The 14,973-nt window shown below is 42.5% G+C and overlaps 1 protein-coding gene across 1 annotated transcript; it reads right to left on the reverse strand.

The window, feature by feature from the left end:
* Nucleotides 1-1,076: 1,076 nt before the first annotated feature.
* On the reverse strand, nucleotides 1,077-13,967 carry wdr45b (WD repeat domain 45B). The gene is made up of 10 exons (XM_079260461.1): nucleotides 13,816-13,967; nucleotides 12,095-12,169; nucleotides 10,319-10,420; nucleotides 7,507-7,594; nucleotides 5,958-6,052; nucleotides 5,686-5,876; nucleotides 5,532-5,617; nucleotides 5,353-5,454; nucleotides 5,145-5,266; nucleotides 1,077-3,127 (listed from the first exon to the last, which is right to left on the reverse strand). The coding sequence occupies exons 1-10, from the start codon at nucleotides 13,880-13,882 to the stop codon at nucleotides 3,021-3,023; spliced, it is 1,035 nt and encodes a 344-aa protein (XP_079116587.1). The 5' UTR covers nucleotides 13,883-13,967; the 3' UTR covers nucleotides 1,077-3,020.
* Nucleotides 13,968-14,973: the final 1,006 nt, after the last annotated feature.

Consider the following 14,973-nt stretch of genomic DNA (forward strand, 5'->3'; position numbering starts at 1 on the left):
GGCTAGAATGGGGAAATTTTTATTTATTTATATAAATACTCAGTGTTGTATGTTTTCACGCAACAACACAGATGAGGATGTAAATTTATGGAGTTAGATTTGTTCAATAATCTCCATGTGTGGGCTCTTTCAGGGGCGCATTCCGATTGGCTGGTTAGTTTTGGAGCGACACAGCTGTAGCCCAGATGTTGTTTAAACCCTTGTGTACGTCTGTGAGTTATGTTTACACCAATGTCTGTTTTCTCACTAAGTGTGCAGTTTCTAGATATAAGCCTAGAGAATACTTTTACGGGGAAATGTTTTAACTGCTGTGTGCTGAAAAGTGAAAGTTCATGAGGATATAGAAGTAAAGAGTTAACTATATTTTAATGGTTTTAAGGATGTTTACATTGTTATGGTTAAGCAGCACAGATGAATGCTGATGATTAAAGAAAATGACCATTAAACAATAACAATTCCACAGTTTCAAATTCTTTGTCAGAGAATCGGATGTAGTTTTAATTTTCAACGCCTTAAACTTCCTAAGAAAGTGTTGGGCTACAGCTGTGTCACTCCAAAACTCACCAGCCAATCGGAATCAGCCGTGAAAGAGCCCGCCCATGAAAGGTTTGTGTCAGAAATGAAACCAAAGAATCGAGTCAAAACCAGAGTGTGAAGTGCAACCAAAATAGCGAGAAAAGAGGAAGAGGAAACTGCGAACTACTCAATTTAACCAAATAAAAGCCTAATAGTTTCCATGATGATTGATAATTGATTGATTTTGAGATCATTTATCTTACTTTGAGATAATTTATTTTACTTAAGTTTAAGAATGTTTTGGTTTTAATTGTTTTTTGCTTGAGTTTTAAAAAGTTTTGCTTGGAGATTATGGAATAAATCTGATTCCATATAAATAATAATCTGCTCAAATCTGATTCGGGTCGAAGCTGAAAGGATGAAGTACAGAATTTCTCACATTTAATCAGAAAAGTCATGACAAACCACTGCTGAAGAGGACGGTTTACTGGCTGGAAACACCTGGAGTATGAACCAGTAAATCCCAAGTTCAGTGTAACAAAGATTTCCAAGAGCTGAACTGGAAAGGCAGATGTTAGATTTTATTTACAAATTTAATGCAGGATTTACAATCATAGTGTGTGTGTGTGTCAGAAACCAGTTGGCTTAGTTTTCAGTTTGTGCAGCATCCATCCTGTGTGTGTGTGTGTGTGTGTGCTTGGTGTACAATCTGAAGCAGAAAGCATCACAACGGGCGTGTTTCTCCATCAGCCGCCGAGCAGCCTGACAAATAAAACCCAGTTTGCTTCTACCGGCTCCACACAGACATCTGTTTGTGGTGGTTCAACAAAGCACCGCGGAGTCCCTGATGCACGAGCTGAGCTGGCAGCGCGACGCATTTGTACAAAAACACACAAAAACAACAAAAGAAGAAGAGTGCAGTCAGGAAGGTGATGGACAGCTGAGCCTCTCCGTCTACATTTATGTAATGAAGCCAATTAAAGGTGAGCTAAAGTTCCACATGTCCAGATGTTCCACCTCCTCCGGCCTGGTGGGAGCAAACGGACCCTTAATCTGTAGAATTCCAGAAGAAAAATGGGTTTTTACTTCTTTTCAGGCTCTTCAGGAACCAGAATCTCTGGAACTGCACCTTTAATGGGTTTTGTTTGTTTATTTCTCATGTTTTCGCCTGCAGGAGTCGATCAGAGAGCTCTCAGACTGGAAACAGGAAGCAGCAGCAGCAAACTGGGAGCCAGTTTCCAGCATCAGACTTGTTTACTTTGGCACATTTTCTATGCTGGAGAACATCCGCGTTGCAGCGCAGACCGAGCTGCACGGACCCAGACTCAGGACTGACGAGGCGTAGAAACGCAGAAAGCTACCTCTCCAATGTGAGAGCGCTCTGCTTGCCGTCTGCTGCAGGGCGACACCAAAACGTTCCCGCAACACTCAGACGACGTTTGTCCTTCAAAACACGTCGTCAACACGTCAATCTGACTGAAATCAAACTTCTTAAAGCTGGACCAACATGCCCAGATGATGCGCGTATACCTTCCACTGGGTGCAACAGGAACGTGTTAAAACAACAAGAAACAGTAAAGTGTGCAGAATGTTGGGAGTATTTCCAGCTGTCATGAAGTCCGACATGATGGCGATGCGATGCCGCTGAACTGGGAACGTTTTGCTCCTTCAAAAGCAAAAAAAAAAAAACTTTTCCTCTCATGTTCCTGCGACGGACAGCCTGGTTAGATCCACAGGCGGAGTTTCACCATTTAATCCTCTCATTTCACCTGAAAGCTGTAGAGAAGCTTCTAACATGAAACTGTGCAGAGAAACCCTGGATTGCACAACATCAAATCAAAACTTAAACAAAAATACGTGTTAATACTTTTTTTTTTTTTTGCTAGTTCAGCCTGGTGAGGTGTGTATATACAGTCACTAAGGAAATCTACAACACTAATGTGATGATTCCCAAAGCAGGATCAGCGGCGGCGCCGGGCGTTACAGCAGAAGCTCGCTCTGATCCCGTTTGCGAACATCCAACATGGGCAGATACACGAGCACATGTATGTATATATATATATATAGCAACATTAATGTGTGCACACGTACAGATTGTGTCCAGTCTGAGAGGCACTCCCTACGGTTAGGTTAGGTGGTGTTAGTTGAGAAAAATCACTATATTTTGATCTATCAGAATCATCTATGTGGTTAAAAATATCCGTCCTTTGCAAACTCCTCGGAAGACATCTTAAAAAGCTGCGAGTTGCACGTCGACAAAAATAACTTTCCCTCTTTTTCGTGTTTTGGTTTGGGAGACGAGTCGCGGGAAAGTCCGCGCGGTGCGGAAGTCTGTGCTTCTGGCTCGCCGTCCTCCGCCTTGATCTGATGCTCCTTTTTCTTCTTTTGTTTCGCAGTCTGTCAGGATTAGGTGAAGTGCATCATGGGAAGTCTCGTACCTCCTCTGGGGGAAAAGAAACTCTGCTTGCTCACCAGGTAGTCAGCAGGGAGAGGAAGGTCGAAGGTCATATCTTGTCATCCGTCATCTCCAGGAACTGGGTGCACACGTCGCGGGAACACTCCCCCTTTTGGTTGAACAGAAACTTGTAATAGCTGCCGTCGGCACAAATGGCTGCGAAGAGGAGGAGGAGGAGGAGGAAGAGGAGGTCATATGACAGAGCTTAAAGAAAACTTGTGTAAAAAGTTGTTTGTTTCAGAGTAAAACTCCGACGTAGTCGTGCAGAATGGAAATAAAAACAACGCAGTGTTTCCCAAATCCCACAAAGCCACATTTTCTTCCCAGTAGACGGAAAACTCCGGATCGGATGAAGAATCTGACGTTTTATCATTTCATGGAAAATATGAGCAGATTGTAAATCTGATGCAGAAACATCTGGAACGTCTGGAGGAAGCTGGAAAAGTAACTGGTGCATTTAACAACTAACTGGTTTAACTGGCAACAGGTCAGTAACGTGACTGGTTTAACTGGCAACAGGTCAGTAACGTGACTGGTTTAACTGGCAACAGGTCAGTAACGTGACTGGTTTAACTGGCAACAGGTCAGTAACGTGACTGGTTTAACTGGCAACAGGTCAGTAACGTGACTGGTTTAACTGGCAACAGGTCAGTAACGTGACTGGTTTAATTGGCAACAGGTCAGTAACGTGACTGGTTTAACTGGCAACAGGTCAGTAACGTGACTGGTTTAACTGGCAACAGGTCAGTAACGTGACTGGTTTAACGGGGAACAGGTCAGTAACATGACGGGGTTTATAAGGAGCACTTCAGAGAGGCAGAGTCTCTCAGACCAGCAGCACTTCGCCAATCTGGATGTTAACCTTGTGGAACAACTCCAGAAAAATGTTCCTCAGACTTTGGAGATCCCACCATCTGCAGTGTGGAATATTATCAGAAGATTCAGAGAATCAGAAGGAATCTCTGTATGCTGGGGATGTGATGAAAGGTTGAATACTGGTGATCTTAGGGACGCTGCGTTAAAACCAGTCATGATTCTCTACCTGTAAACACTGGATGAGACAGAAACAGTGGTTTTTCTGTGTGGAGTTTCGATTTCTTCCCACGTATGGGTGGGTTCTCTGACCTCCTCCCACAGTCCAAAGTCATGCATGTTTGGTTACTTTAATTCTTCCTAGGAGTGAGTGTGACTGGTTGTCCCTCTGTGTTGGCCGTATGATGGCCTGGCAAACCTGTCCAGGATGTACCCCTCTCTCACCTCGTAGCTGCTGGGACAGACCCCAGCTCCCCCCTGAACGGGAATAAGACATATAAACAATGAATGGATGGAAAATGTTTCAGTTTCAACATCCGATAAGCAGTTTATGCCATACTGGGAATAAATATGGGTTGAAAATCTTGTTTACAGGGTTGTTTTTTTTTGTTGTTTTTTTTTAAACTTGATGTTGCCTAGCAACACAAATGCAGACATGACAAAGTTCAGAACAACATTTTCTGAGGTTAAGACAGAAATCAAACTAGTTACTCCTATGATCCGAGTCCACAGCTGTTCCATGTGGGAGGATGATGATGATGATGATGATGATACAACGGCCTGCACAAGGCTATATTGTTCCCAATCCTGACCGTTACCGTCCACTCCCACACAACCTGCGTCCAAACCCGCCCACTCCAGCAACAACCCAGATACAGGCCCAGTAAAACAAGTTTTATTTACCCTCGCTGCTCTATGCCAGACAGGTCTGCTGTAAACCACAATGTTCAGGTAAACTGAGACTAAACACGGTAACCCGTCTAAATATCTGCAGTTTTTCCCCCTAAAGAGCGAATCCGAAACAGAATAAAACTGAAGCCTGCCAGAAAAAAGGAGCCTCAAGATGAAATCCATCTGATTTCAAATGATTTCCTGATGTGAAGCCTGCTTCATGCCTAGAAAAAGACTTTAAAAGACTCAGAACTAACGTGAAACTCTTTAAAAGGATTACAGGAAGGTCTTCCTGCTGAGAAACTACATGGAAACAGATAATCTGCCTCATGAACAGAACCGCACCAAGCAGGACCGCAACAGCCGTTCCAGGAGCTGACAAGAAGCCAAACATTTAGTGTCACCATATGTCCCCCGTGATGCCTGGTGTCTGAGTTACACGCCTGTCACACCCCCCACCTGAACCCACCTATGACGGCGTTGGGCTCTGTTCCGAAGGCACACACACAGGGAGAACCCGACGGGACCTGGAACTTGGAGAAGCTCCACTTAGAGCTGAAGTACTTGGGAAGGAAGCTGGCGGACGCCAAGCTGCGGAGATGAGGACACAGAGACGGATTACGGATTCGTCCTCCCGTCTCCGGAGTGGCTGCGAAATAAAAGGGGTGAGAACCGACCTGGACTGCTTGTTCCTTTTGGGATCCTCGGCAGCGAAGATGTGCACCGTGCCGTGGTCGCTGGACACGCAGATGAGCGACGCGTCCTGATTAAAGTTGATGCTGGAAGAGATGAAACAGACGGATCAGAGCGGGGACCAGCAGCTAACTGGGACCGCAGAGGGTCGCTCTCCACCCACCAGTAGATGTTGGCTGCCTGCGACCCTCGCCTCAGCTCCTGTATGAGCTGACCTGCAGACGTGTCGAAGATGCGGATGAGAGTCCCCTGAGGAAAGGCGGCGGCGTTAGTAACACGCCACGGGCATCGTTCAGACAGCGTACAAGCTTCAGTACCTTCTCCGACGCCGTGGCTATCCTCGTGCCCTGCAGGTTGAGCGCGATGCAGCACAGCGCCCCCTCGTGGGCGGGTATGTCAACCGGCGGCTTCTCTGTATTAGCGAGGTCTACGATCTGCACGTGGCCCGAGTGCGTCCCAGGAAACGCCAGCAAGGAGTTGTTGCTGTTGGGACACAGCACGCAGAGACCTGAGGGGGGGGCAGAGAGAGACAGGGAGGTCAGGTCTGGCGTGGCGGGCCATCAGATTGACTCACCGGGCTTGGACTGACCTTTGGGGTTGTAGCAGGTCTCAAACACGTGCAGCTGATGAGGATTGTGGGTGAAGGTGAAGACTTTGATCATGGAGTCCAGGACCACCACGATCCTGAGAGGAAAGGACACGTCAGTGAGTCGTCTTCCAAGTATATACACCCGTATCTTTGGGTTCATTTGTGGATCTTACTTGGTGTTTCTGAGGTGAATTTTGGAACTAGTCCAGTTTCTCACAGCTCTGATTGGTCGATATAAATGCCAGTCATTAAAATTGAACAAAGGATTGCAAACATTCCCAAGAAACAACAACATCAAGGCATCATTAGGCCTCAATCATTCCTTTCTTCCTACAAATCTTCACAGATTTATATTTAAGAATTTTTGTGTGTTTTTTTTTGGGAAAACTTGTCATGAGATTTATGAACATGTTAGTAAACTACAAAATTATTTGTATCCTTCCTCTTAGATTGATGAATACCAATTTCTACAAGCTGAAAAGATGGATCAGCTGCTGCTAGTTTGCAGGTAAAAGCCTGAAAAACAGCAGATGACCCCGAAGGGCTGCAGACTGACACCGAGCTGAAGGACAGACAGAAAGACAAAAGAATGAATGAAAATACGTGCAAATAGTGAAGATGTGCACTGCAATCTGACTGTTCTCCTTTTAAAAACGCATCACATTTCTGTCTCTCTTCTATTTTCTCCGGTCTGGTCCAGCAGTAGAAACTCTGTATTCCAGTTGTACAAAATAAATAAAGAAATAAAATAAGAATCCAGAAAATCAAGGGGATAATCATACCAGTAATGCTCCCCTTGGCAAAGTGAATTTGCTCAGCAGAACAGCATCCAGACCCTCATTCTGCTGCTTAAATGCTGAACAAGACAGGACAAAAAAAAAAAAAAAGAAAAAAAAAAAAAAAAAAGAAACGCATTACACAACTTTCTAACCCTAAAACTGCAACTTGTTTCTGGAGCGCCTGCACTGCAGGACGCAGTGTTCAGAGGCTGGAAAACGTTCACATCCGGGACGCGGTGTGACGTTGCAGCAGAGTTTCGCTTCACGGTATGATGAGGAAGTGGCTGTTTAGAACACGCAACGTCGCTGACTCAGCAAAGAAACGCAAGAGGGTTAAAAGAGAGAAAGAGACAAAACAGAATTGTCGTAAGATGGTATTCTGCTGCCTGGAGGGAGCTAACAGGTCAGGTAGGATGCAGGATAGATACCGGGTTAGCTGTCGATAGGAGGGGGTGCATGATGGGAAACGGTAAAAGTTCTGTAGCGTGTTTTTAAATTGGTTATAAATGATCTGACGGTGGGAGGAACAGGTCAGCTGGGCAGGCTGGTTTCTTGGTAGCTGCACTGAGAGGGTCTTCTAGGACATCAGGTTGGGACTGTTGACGAGCAGCATCTGGCCGCCGCCCCTCCCCCCCAGTAGTTGTTTTACACTCCGATACGCTTGAAGCAGCTTTACTTCCTTTTCATATGCTTGAACCTACAAAGAAGCCCCTCCTTTCTCCATCATTAGACACCGCTGAAGACCCAAACAAACTACAGAGGACTCCTACCTGTCCCGCCGAAGCTTCACGGCTTTCACTTCTGTTGAGAACTCGATCTCAATGACCGTCTTCTTCTTCAGGTCGTCCCAGATCATCACTGGACAAGAGAAGCAGTACATTAAAGTCACCCTTTATCTGCTTTCCCTGTTCAACTACGTTAAAGTCACCCTTTATCCGCTTTCCCGTTCGACTACGTTAAAGTCACCCTTTATCCGCTTTCCCGTTCGACTACGTTAAAGTCACCCTTTATCCGCTTTCCCGTTCGACTACGTTAAAGTCACCCTTTATCCGCTTTCCCTGTTCAACTACGTTAAAGTCACCCTTTATCCGCTTTCCCGTTCGACTACGTTAAAGTCACCCTTTATCCGCTTTCTCCGTTCGACTACGTTAAAGTCACCCTTTATCCGCTTTCCCTGTTCGACTACGTTAAAGTCACCCTTTATCCGCTTTCTCTGTTCGACTACGTTAAAGTCACCCTTTATCCGCTTTCTCTGTTCGACTACGTTAAAGTCATCCTTTATCCGCTTTCCCTGTTCGACTACATTAAAGTCACCCTTTATCCGCTTTCTCTGTTCGACTACGTTAAAGTCACCCTTTATCCGCTTTCCCCTGTTCGACTACGTTAAAGTCACCCTTTATCCGCTTTCTCTGTTCGACTACGTTAAAGTCACCCTTTATCCGCTTTCTCTGTTCGACTACGTTAAAGTCACCCTTTATCCGCTTTCCCTGTTCGACTACGTTAAAGTCACCCTTTATCCGCTTTCTCTGTTCGACTACGTTAAAGTCACCCTTTATCCGCTTTCTCTGTTCGACTACGTTAAAGTCACCCTTTATCCGCTTTCTCTGTTCGACTACGTTAAAGTCACCCTTTATCCGCTTTCTCTGTTCGACTACGTTAAAGTCACCCTTTATCCGCTTTCTCTGTTCGACTACGTTAAAGTCACCCTTTATCCGCTTTCCCTGTTCGACTACGTTAAAGTCACCCTTTATCCGCTTTCCCTGTTCGACTACGTCAAAGTAACCCTTTATCCGCTTTCCCTGTTCGACTACGTTAAAGTCACCCTTTATCCGCTTTCTCTGTTCGACTACGTTAAAGTCACCCTTCATCCGCTTTCTCTGTTCGACTACGTTAAAGTCACCCTTTATTCGCTTTCCCTGTTCGACTACGTTAAAGTCACCCTTTATCCGCTTTCCCTGTTCGACTTCTTGTTTAAAGCAAATAACTGATCAGCTACTTGCATCACAGACAGACAGCGCATGCAGACACGGTGAAGACTTCAAACCGAGCATCAGGAAAACCAAGTCGGAGGAGAACGGACAGACCGGTTGGAGAAGACAGAAAGTAAAGTTTTGCTTTTTACTTTTAGCTGAATAAACTTGTTGAAAAGACACACGACTCTTAATCGGCTTTATTTAATAAAGTTTAGTTTGTTTGGTTTTTTTTGACACAGAGATGTCACCAGTTTGTCCAACCATGCAGTCACATGACCACTGTGGCACAATCGCTTCCCACCTCACAGAAAGGTAATGAAAACCACACGACAAACTGAGAAAACCATGTCTGATGCTACAGCTGAGGAGGATGAGCACACCTGGCAAAGACAGCGATGGGATGAGTCGTCTGTGTCCACCTGAAGAACTCGTCATTGCAGCTACGATGCTCAGCTTCTAACCACACCAAACAACTACTTTTCCTCTCTGGTTATGACTTGGATCCTGGTCCTGCTGGGTTGCAGGGTCCCTGTCTGCTTACATATTAGTCTCTGTGGTGTTTGAAAACATTTCAATAAATGCTACATAAGCTAATCAGACTGCACTTTCTATGGAGGAATGAGTTAGCGTTAGCTACCAAACACTGCTGGTTTCCAAATGGTCAGGTTTAGGGCTGTGACGATATGCTTTTGTCCCGATTCGAGTCCAATTTTTTTAAATGCCAATTCAATTTAAATTGCAATTCTCACAATTCTTCCATTTTGAGTTTTGTCTATTAAAACAAAAAAATATTAAAAAAACTTTTCTTTTTCGCTTGTCGTTTTTCTTGATTTCAATCAGGAAAAAACAACACAGTAGCCAGACCATCCTTCTGCTGGTATAATGCCCAAAAAGACAAGTAAAAAGATCAATAAAAACAATAAAAATGAATAAAATTTCATAATTGATTATTTTTATTTATTTGAGAAAAAAAAATCTATTTTATAATTGTGAAGTAAAAAATCCAGATTTTCCGATTGGATTTTCTCGCCCCTAGTCAGGATGGTTTTGGGAACTTGTCGTTTTACATAATTTCTAAACAAATACAACATGATAAAAAATTATTTTGTGATGTGATGCACCACGTCACAAAGCTCACCTCATCGCCAACAAACCCAGAGAGTAGCGAACAAACCACTCACGTCCGAGACATAAAAAGTGCATTAAAGCTCCTCACTGTGTTTCAGACTCTACATTAAGGTACGTTTTATCTCAATATTCAGACCTTTCACTTGGACCAGAACCTGGTTACAGCAGCTTTGCTAAAAGCTAATAATCCTTTAAGCTTCACCTGGTCTTCCTGGCAGAACCCATCATCAGATGTCAGGCAGTGAAGATGTTCCTTCAGCTGGGAATGCTACGGCTACATCCGGGTCAGGGTTCGGTTCCCTTCATCATTTTAGATTTTAGAAACTCAGAAAAACGAATCCAGAAGAAGCTCCAGCCAGAGCTGTAAATGTAATGTAGTCTACTTGGGTCTGCTGACGTCACCTGCTGCTATTTTTCTTCCCTCAGACGGAGAAACATCATCATTTATTCAAAAGCCGCTGCCTCCACAGACAAAACTTACCTTTGTTCGTTGGGTATTTGGGTTTCTTCCCTCCTCCCACTAGTGCCAGATAGTTACACCTGAACAGCATCTCCACGTGGCCGACCCCGCCCTCCAGGAACTCTGGAAGTCAAACGGATGTCAGTGAAAGACAGAAAGCCAAGCGACGCTAAGGAGCAGGAAGCCAGAGCAACACTGACGGGTGACTGGAGAAGTCACATGTTTAACTCTTCACTGTGAAGACTTCCTCTTACTCCAGCTTTAAGGTTCCACATTCCCAGTTTAGACTGGTTTTCTCTGACACGTCCAGCCGTCAGCCTGAGCAGAGCCTTTTATCTCTGCATGACACGGAGAGCTCAGAGTAAAAAGATGTTTTTATGACATGATGTTGTGATCAGAACCACGACAGAACACATGGAGATTACTGACAAAAGGTCCGACCCGACCCGGTCCAATCAGACCCGATCCGACCCGGTTCAATCAGACCCGATCTGACCCGGTTCAATCAGACCGAATCTGACCCGATCCAGCCTGATCTGACCTGATCCGGCCAAAATTTCTCCACATTTTGTCTCCAGGCAGCCAAACTTTCATCTTAAAGCTTGATGTTGCGATCAATAATTCTCCAGGTTACCTGAAACGTTTTTCCACTTGTTTTCAGTTCAGTCGGATTATTATGAGAGGAACGACTTTTCCATGTTAAGCCTCTGAACATCAGCCCATTAATAATAACATCAATAATAATTATAATGAGAAGGAGAAGAAGAAGAAGAAGTAGAAGTAGGAGAAGAAATTAAAGGGATGACTGGATGTACGGACAGATGAAAGACAACTTCTCAAACTGTATAAAACTCCATTTGTCCACATTTCTTTAGCTGCAGTAGATAAAAACCTTTCAGTCTGTCAGATTTTTGGAATTTTATAAAAAGATTGATGAATCTCTTCTAAATGTTTCTCATCTTTAACGCGACCCAGAACGTAAAACATACAATGAGCTGGCTGCATGTGTGGACACGCGACATATGATACACTGAGTTTCTGAGGCTTTTTCAGCCACTTTAAATTTAAAACTTTGCTCAAAACCCCGTTGAGCCCAATCCGGTACTTGTCTCCTGTCTTCTAAAAGAAACCAGGAAACAGCAGACGCTGTAATAACTAACTACTCCAGTCCTCAAGGGCCAGTATCCAGCAGGTTTTTGTTGTTTCCCTGAACCAACACACGTGACTCAAATCAAATGGATCCAGCAGCTTCATTCATTCATTGATTTTCCAAACCGCTTAGTCCCATTAAGCGTCGCAGGAAGCTGGAGCCTATCCCAGCAATCACTGTATGAGAGGCAGGGTACCTTATGGACAGGTCGCCAGTCCATCGCAGGGCTTCCAGCAGCTTCTTGTCAACAAATTCATTCATTTTGGCCAGATGTGGAGCATGGAGACAACAAAAACCTGCAGGATACTGGAACCTTGAGGTCTGGAGTGTGACACGTGTGATCTAGAAGCCCCGTGTGAAGCAGGACTTCTGCTCTAGCAGGAAACTGAGAAAAGATCAGGAAGATCCTACAAGCTCATCTGAACTTTATCTGGAATTATTCAGTCTTTAACCGATGGCAGGATGACTCAATACTGGGATTAAACCAGTTGAATTTAACACACTGACTGAAACAGCTTTTTATAAAATGTACTTGCTTAAAAATGAATGGGATCCAACTTAGCTACTGGTTTCTTTCCCTAAAACTGGACACACAAATGACTAAATAAACTGGTAAAATTATATTCTTGCTCTCAGTGTTTGCTTACCTTGTTTTTCCTTCTCTTTGAGAGGATCTGTGTTGTAAACACGAAATCCATTCTCCATCCCACAAGCAAAACATCCTACAGACACACAGATCAAACAGGACGATCAATCCAAAGTTAACTCACCAGTTTACACCACTATGTCTCGCCACGTTAGGAGTGACATGACACCAGCCGGGAGAAAGTTTCCTGAGGCCCAGCACTGCTCAGTAAAGCAATAAAAGATTCACCCTTAACTAACAAATGATTAACCTCTTCACATAAAGCTTCCTCTCACATCAGGTTTAACGCAAATCCTTCAGAAAAAAGCCTTTATAAGGCTTTTCGAGGTTTCAAGTCGGCCAAACTTCTGACATCAGATAACAATATAAGTGAATCACAAATTACACCTAATTATACATGATAAAAATCCTCTTCTGAAGTCTTCTGATGGAAACTTCCAGGCAATCATTCTTTATTATTCAAAACTATGGCCTAGAGGTCAAAACAGGGTCCAGTCTGGCCTACAGAATGAATCTGGTAAATATGAAAATGACCTAAAAGACAATTAGAGCAACTGTAACTCTTTATTTGTCCACTTCACATATAAAACATTTCCAAAGTCGCTGGATAACTTTTATATCTTTTTTACATAATAGATCTGTTATGAGGTGGAGTCACTTCAGGTGCTCTGGACTACACAGATTTAGAAATGTTTCTCTAATCACAAGATAAAAATCCTGTATTTTTCAGTTTCAGATACCTGTAATGCTGTGGCGATGACAGGGAGAATAAATTTCTGTACATGATTAAATGAAGCTAAATATAGTTTAAGCACTTATTTCTCTCAAGACTTTTCAGGTTGTGTATATATTTTTAAGTTTAGGTAATTAAATGTAAACACTCTGTGTATGTATTTGTACTTCTCTGCAGAAAAAAACTGGGAGTTTTTATTATTTATCAAACTTATGCTGTTATTTTACTTGTCCGGGTCACATGTGATGAAAATGAGATGAATGATTCCCCTGAAATAAACATTTTGGGTTTCCAACACACCTGATTCAAACTAAATTAATTTTAAAAATAAAATGTTGGCTGCTACTGTGTTCAGCAAATATTTAGCTTCAAGTTTGGAGTTTGGATCAAAAGACGGGGGTAAAAAAACGAAGAAAAAAATACTTTAATAGGAAAGTTTATTAAAATCCACGTCTTTTTAATCCATACCTAAAATACATCTGATCTTTGAATAAAAAAAACATATATATAATTTAATAGAAATACTACAGTTAGCAATTGCATGCTAATGCTAGTTGATGACGGTAATACGATGAGCTAGCATTAGCATCTCTGCTAAATTGACATACATCTTTATTTTTATTAACTGATTGTCCAGTCTTGTCTTTATATTTTTATTTTAACGCATTTGACTTACTGATCCGACAGCTTAGATATGAGCTAAAAACACATCGACACATTTAAAAAAAAAAAAAAAAGCTAGCTAATTTATTTGTGCTAGCCGTGGTTCCAATAGCTTGCTAAAGCTAACATTTACTCAATCGTTAATTTACTTTAACCTTCCGGTCCAACAAAACTATCAGATTATTTCAGCAACAGAAATGTAAAGCTGTTGTTGACCTGTGTGTTCTTGTAATGTCTGTTTTCTTTGACATATCGGACGTGTAATGAGAGATCAGAAACTACGACGTTAGCTGGAGGATGATAAATAAACACAATCCGGTTCTTACCGTGATCCTGGTTAAATCCAGCATAAAGAAGCCCATTCCCGTGAGGGTTGGACGGGAGTAAATTCATGGTTATAACTAGATAATTTTCACCAGTAAACCCAACAGCTGCGGTGCTGCCCAATGAGCTAGCCGGCTACCATTCCTCCTGAATGTGCTGGTCAAGAGGAAGGAAACCAGTGGAGGCTGGATCACAAACTGGGACTTCTCCACTGGACTGGGAAATTATTTCACAACGAAGCTATTTCTAATATAGTTCAAAAACTGTAATTAGCAATTAAAACCAAAAGTTAAAAATATTTAATATAGCAAAAATTCATGAAGGTAAAAAATAAATAAATAAATAAACCCTGACTTTAATAACCGTTGTGGTTTTTATTTAAAAAGTTTTCTCAAATGCGTTATTCAGATATCTGTTCGTTAAAAATATTTAATATAGCAAAAGTTTATGAAGGCAAAAAATAAATAAATAAATAAATAAATAAATAAACCCTGACTTTAATAACCGTTATGGTTTTTATTTAAAAAGTTTTCTCAAATGCGTTATTCAGATATCTGTTCGTGCGATAGTAAATACACTTTTTGTTTATTTCCTGTAAGTAACCTATTCACAAGTATTGATATAAAATATTTGTCAACTCAGTTTATTGCCGAACATTTCATCATGAAATTCCGAAATATATAAAACATGGAACAGTAGGTGGTCTGATTCATATATATTGAATCCGGTGGGCACACACTGATGACGTAGCCCCAGTGGCCTAATGGATAAGGCACTGGCCTCCTAAGCCAGGGATTGTGGGTTCGAGTCCCATCTGGGGTGGAACGTTTCGGGTATTTTATTATAAATCCACGTTTCATTAACCCACTTCGGTCCCCTTAGTATCAACATGACATGGTTTAACCAGCACAGCCTACCTGAACATTGCTGCTGTCCAAAGTCCATCCATTTATGAGCACAGTGTAGCATCATCTGATGGAAACCAAGCAATCACTCTATAATTTAAAACTAACTCTACTATGACAAACTATGGCCTAGAGGTCAAAACAGGGTCCAGTCTGGCCTACAGAATGAATCTGGTAAATATGAAAATGACCTAAAAGACAATTAGAGCAACTGTAACTCTTTATTTGTCCACATCACATATAAAACATTTCCAA

This window comes from Telmatherina bonti (genome assembly GCF_933228915.1).
Source record: "Telmatherina bonti genome assembly, chromosome: 21".
In the NCBI taxonomy this organism is placed as follows: Eukaryota; Metazoa; Chordata; class Actinopteri; order Atheriniformes; family Telmatherinidae; genus Telmatherina; species Telmatherina bonti.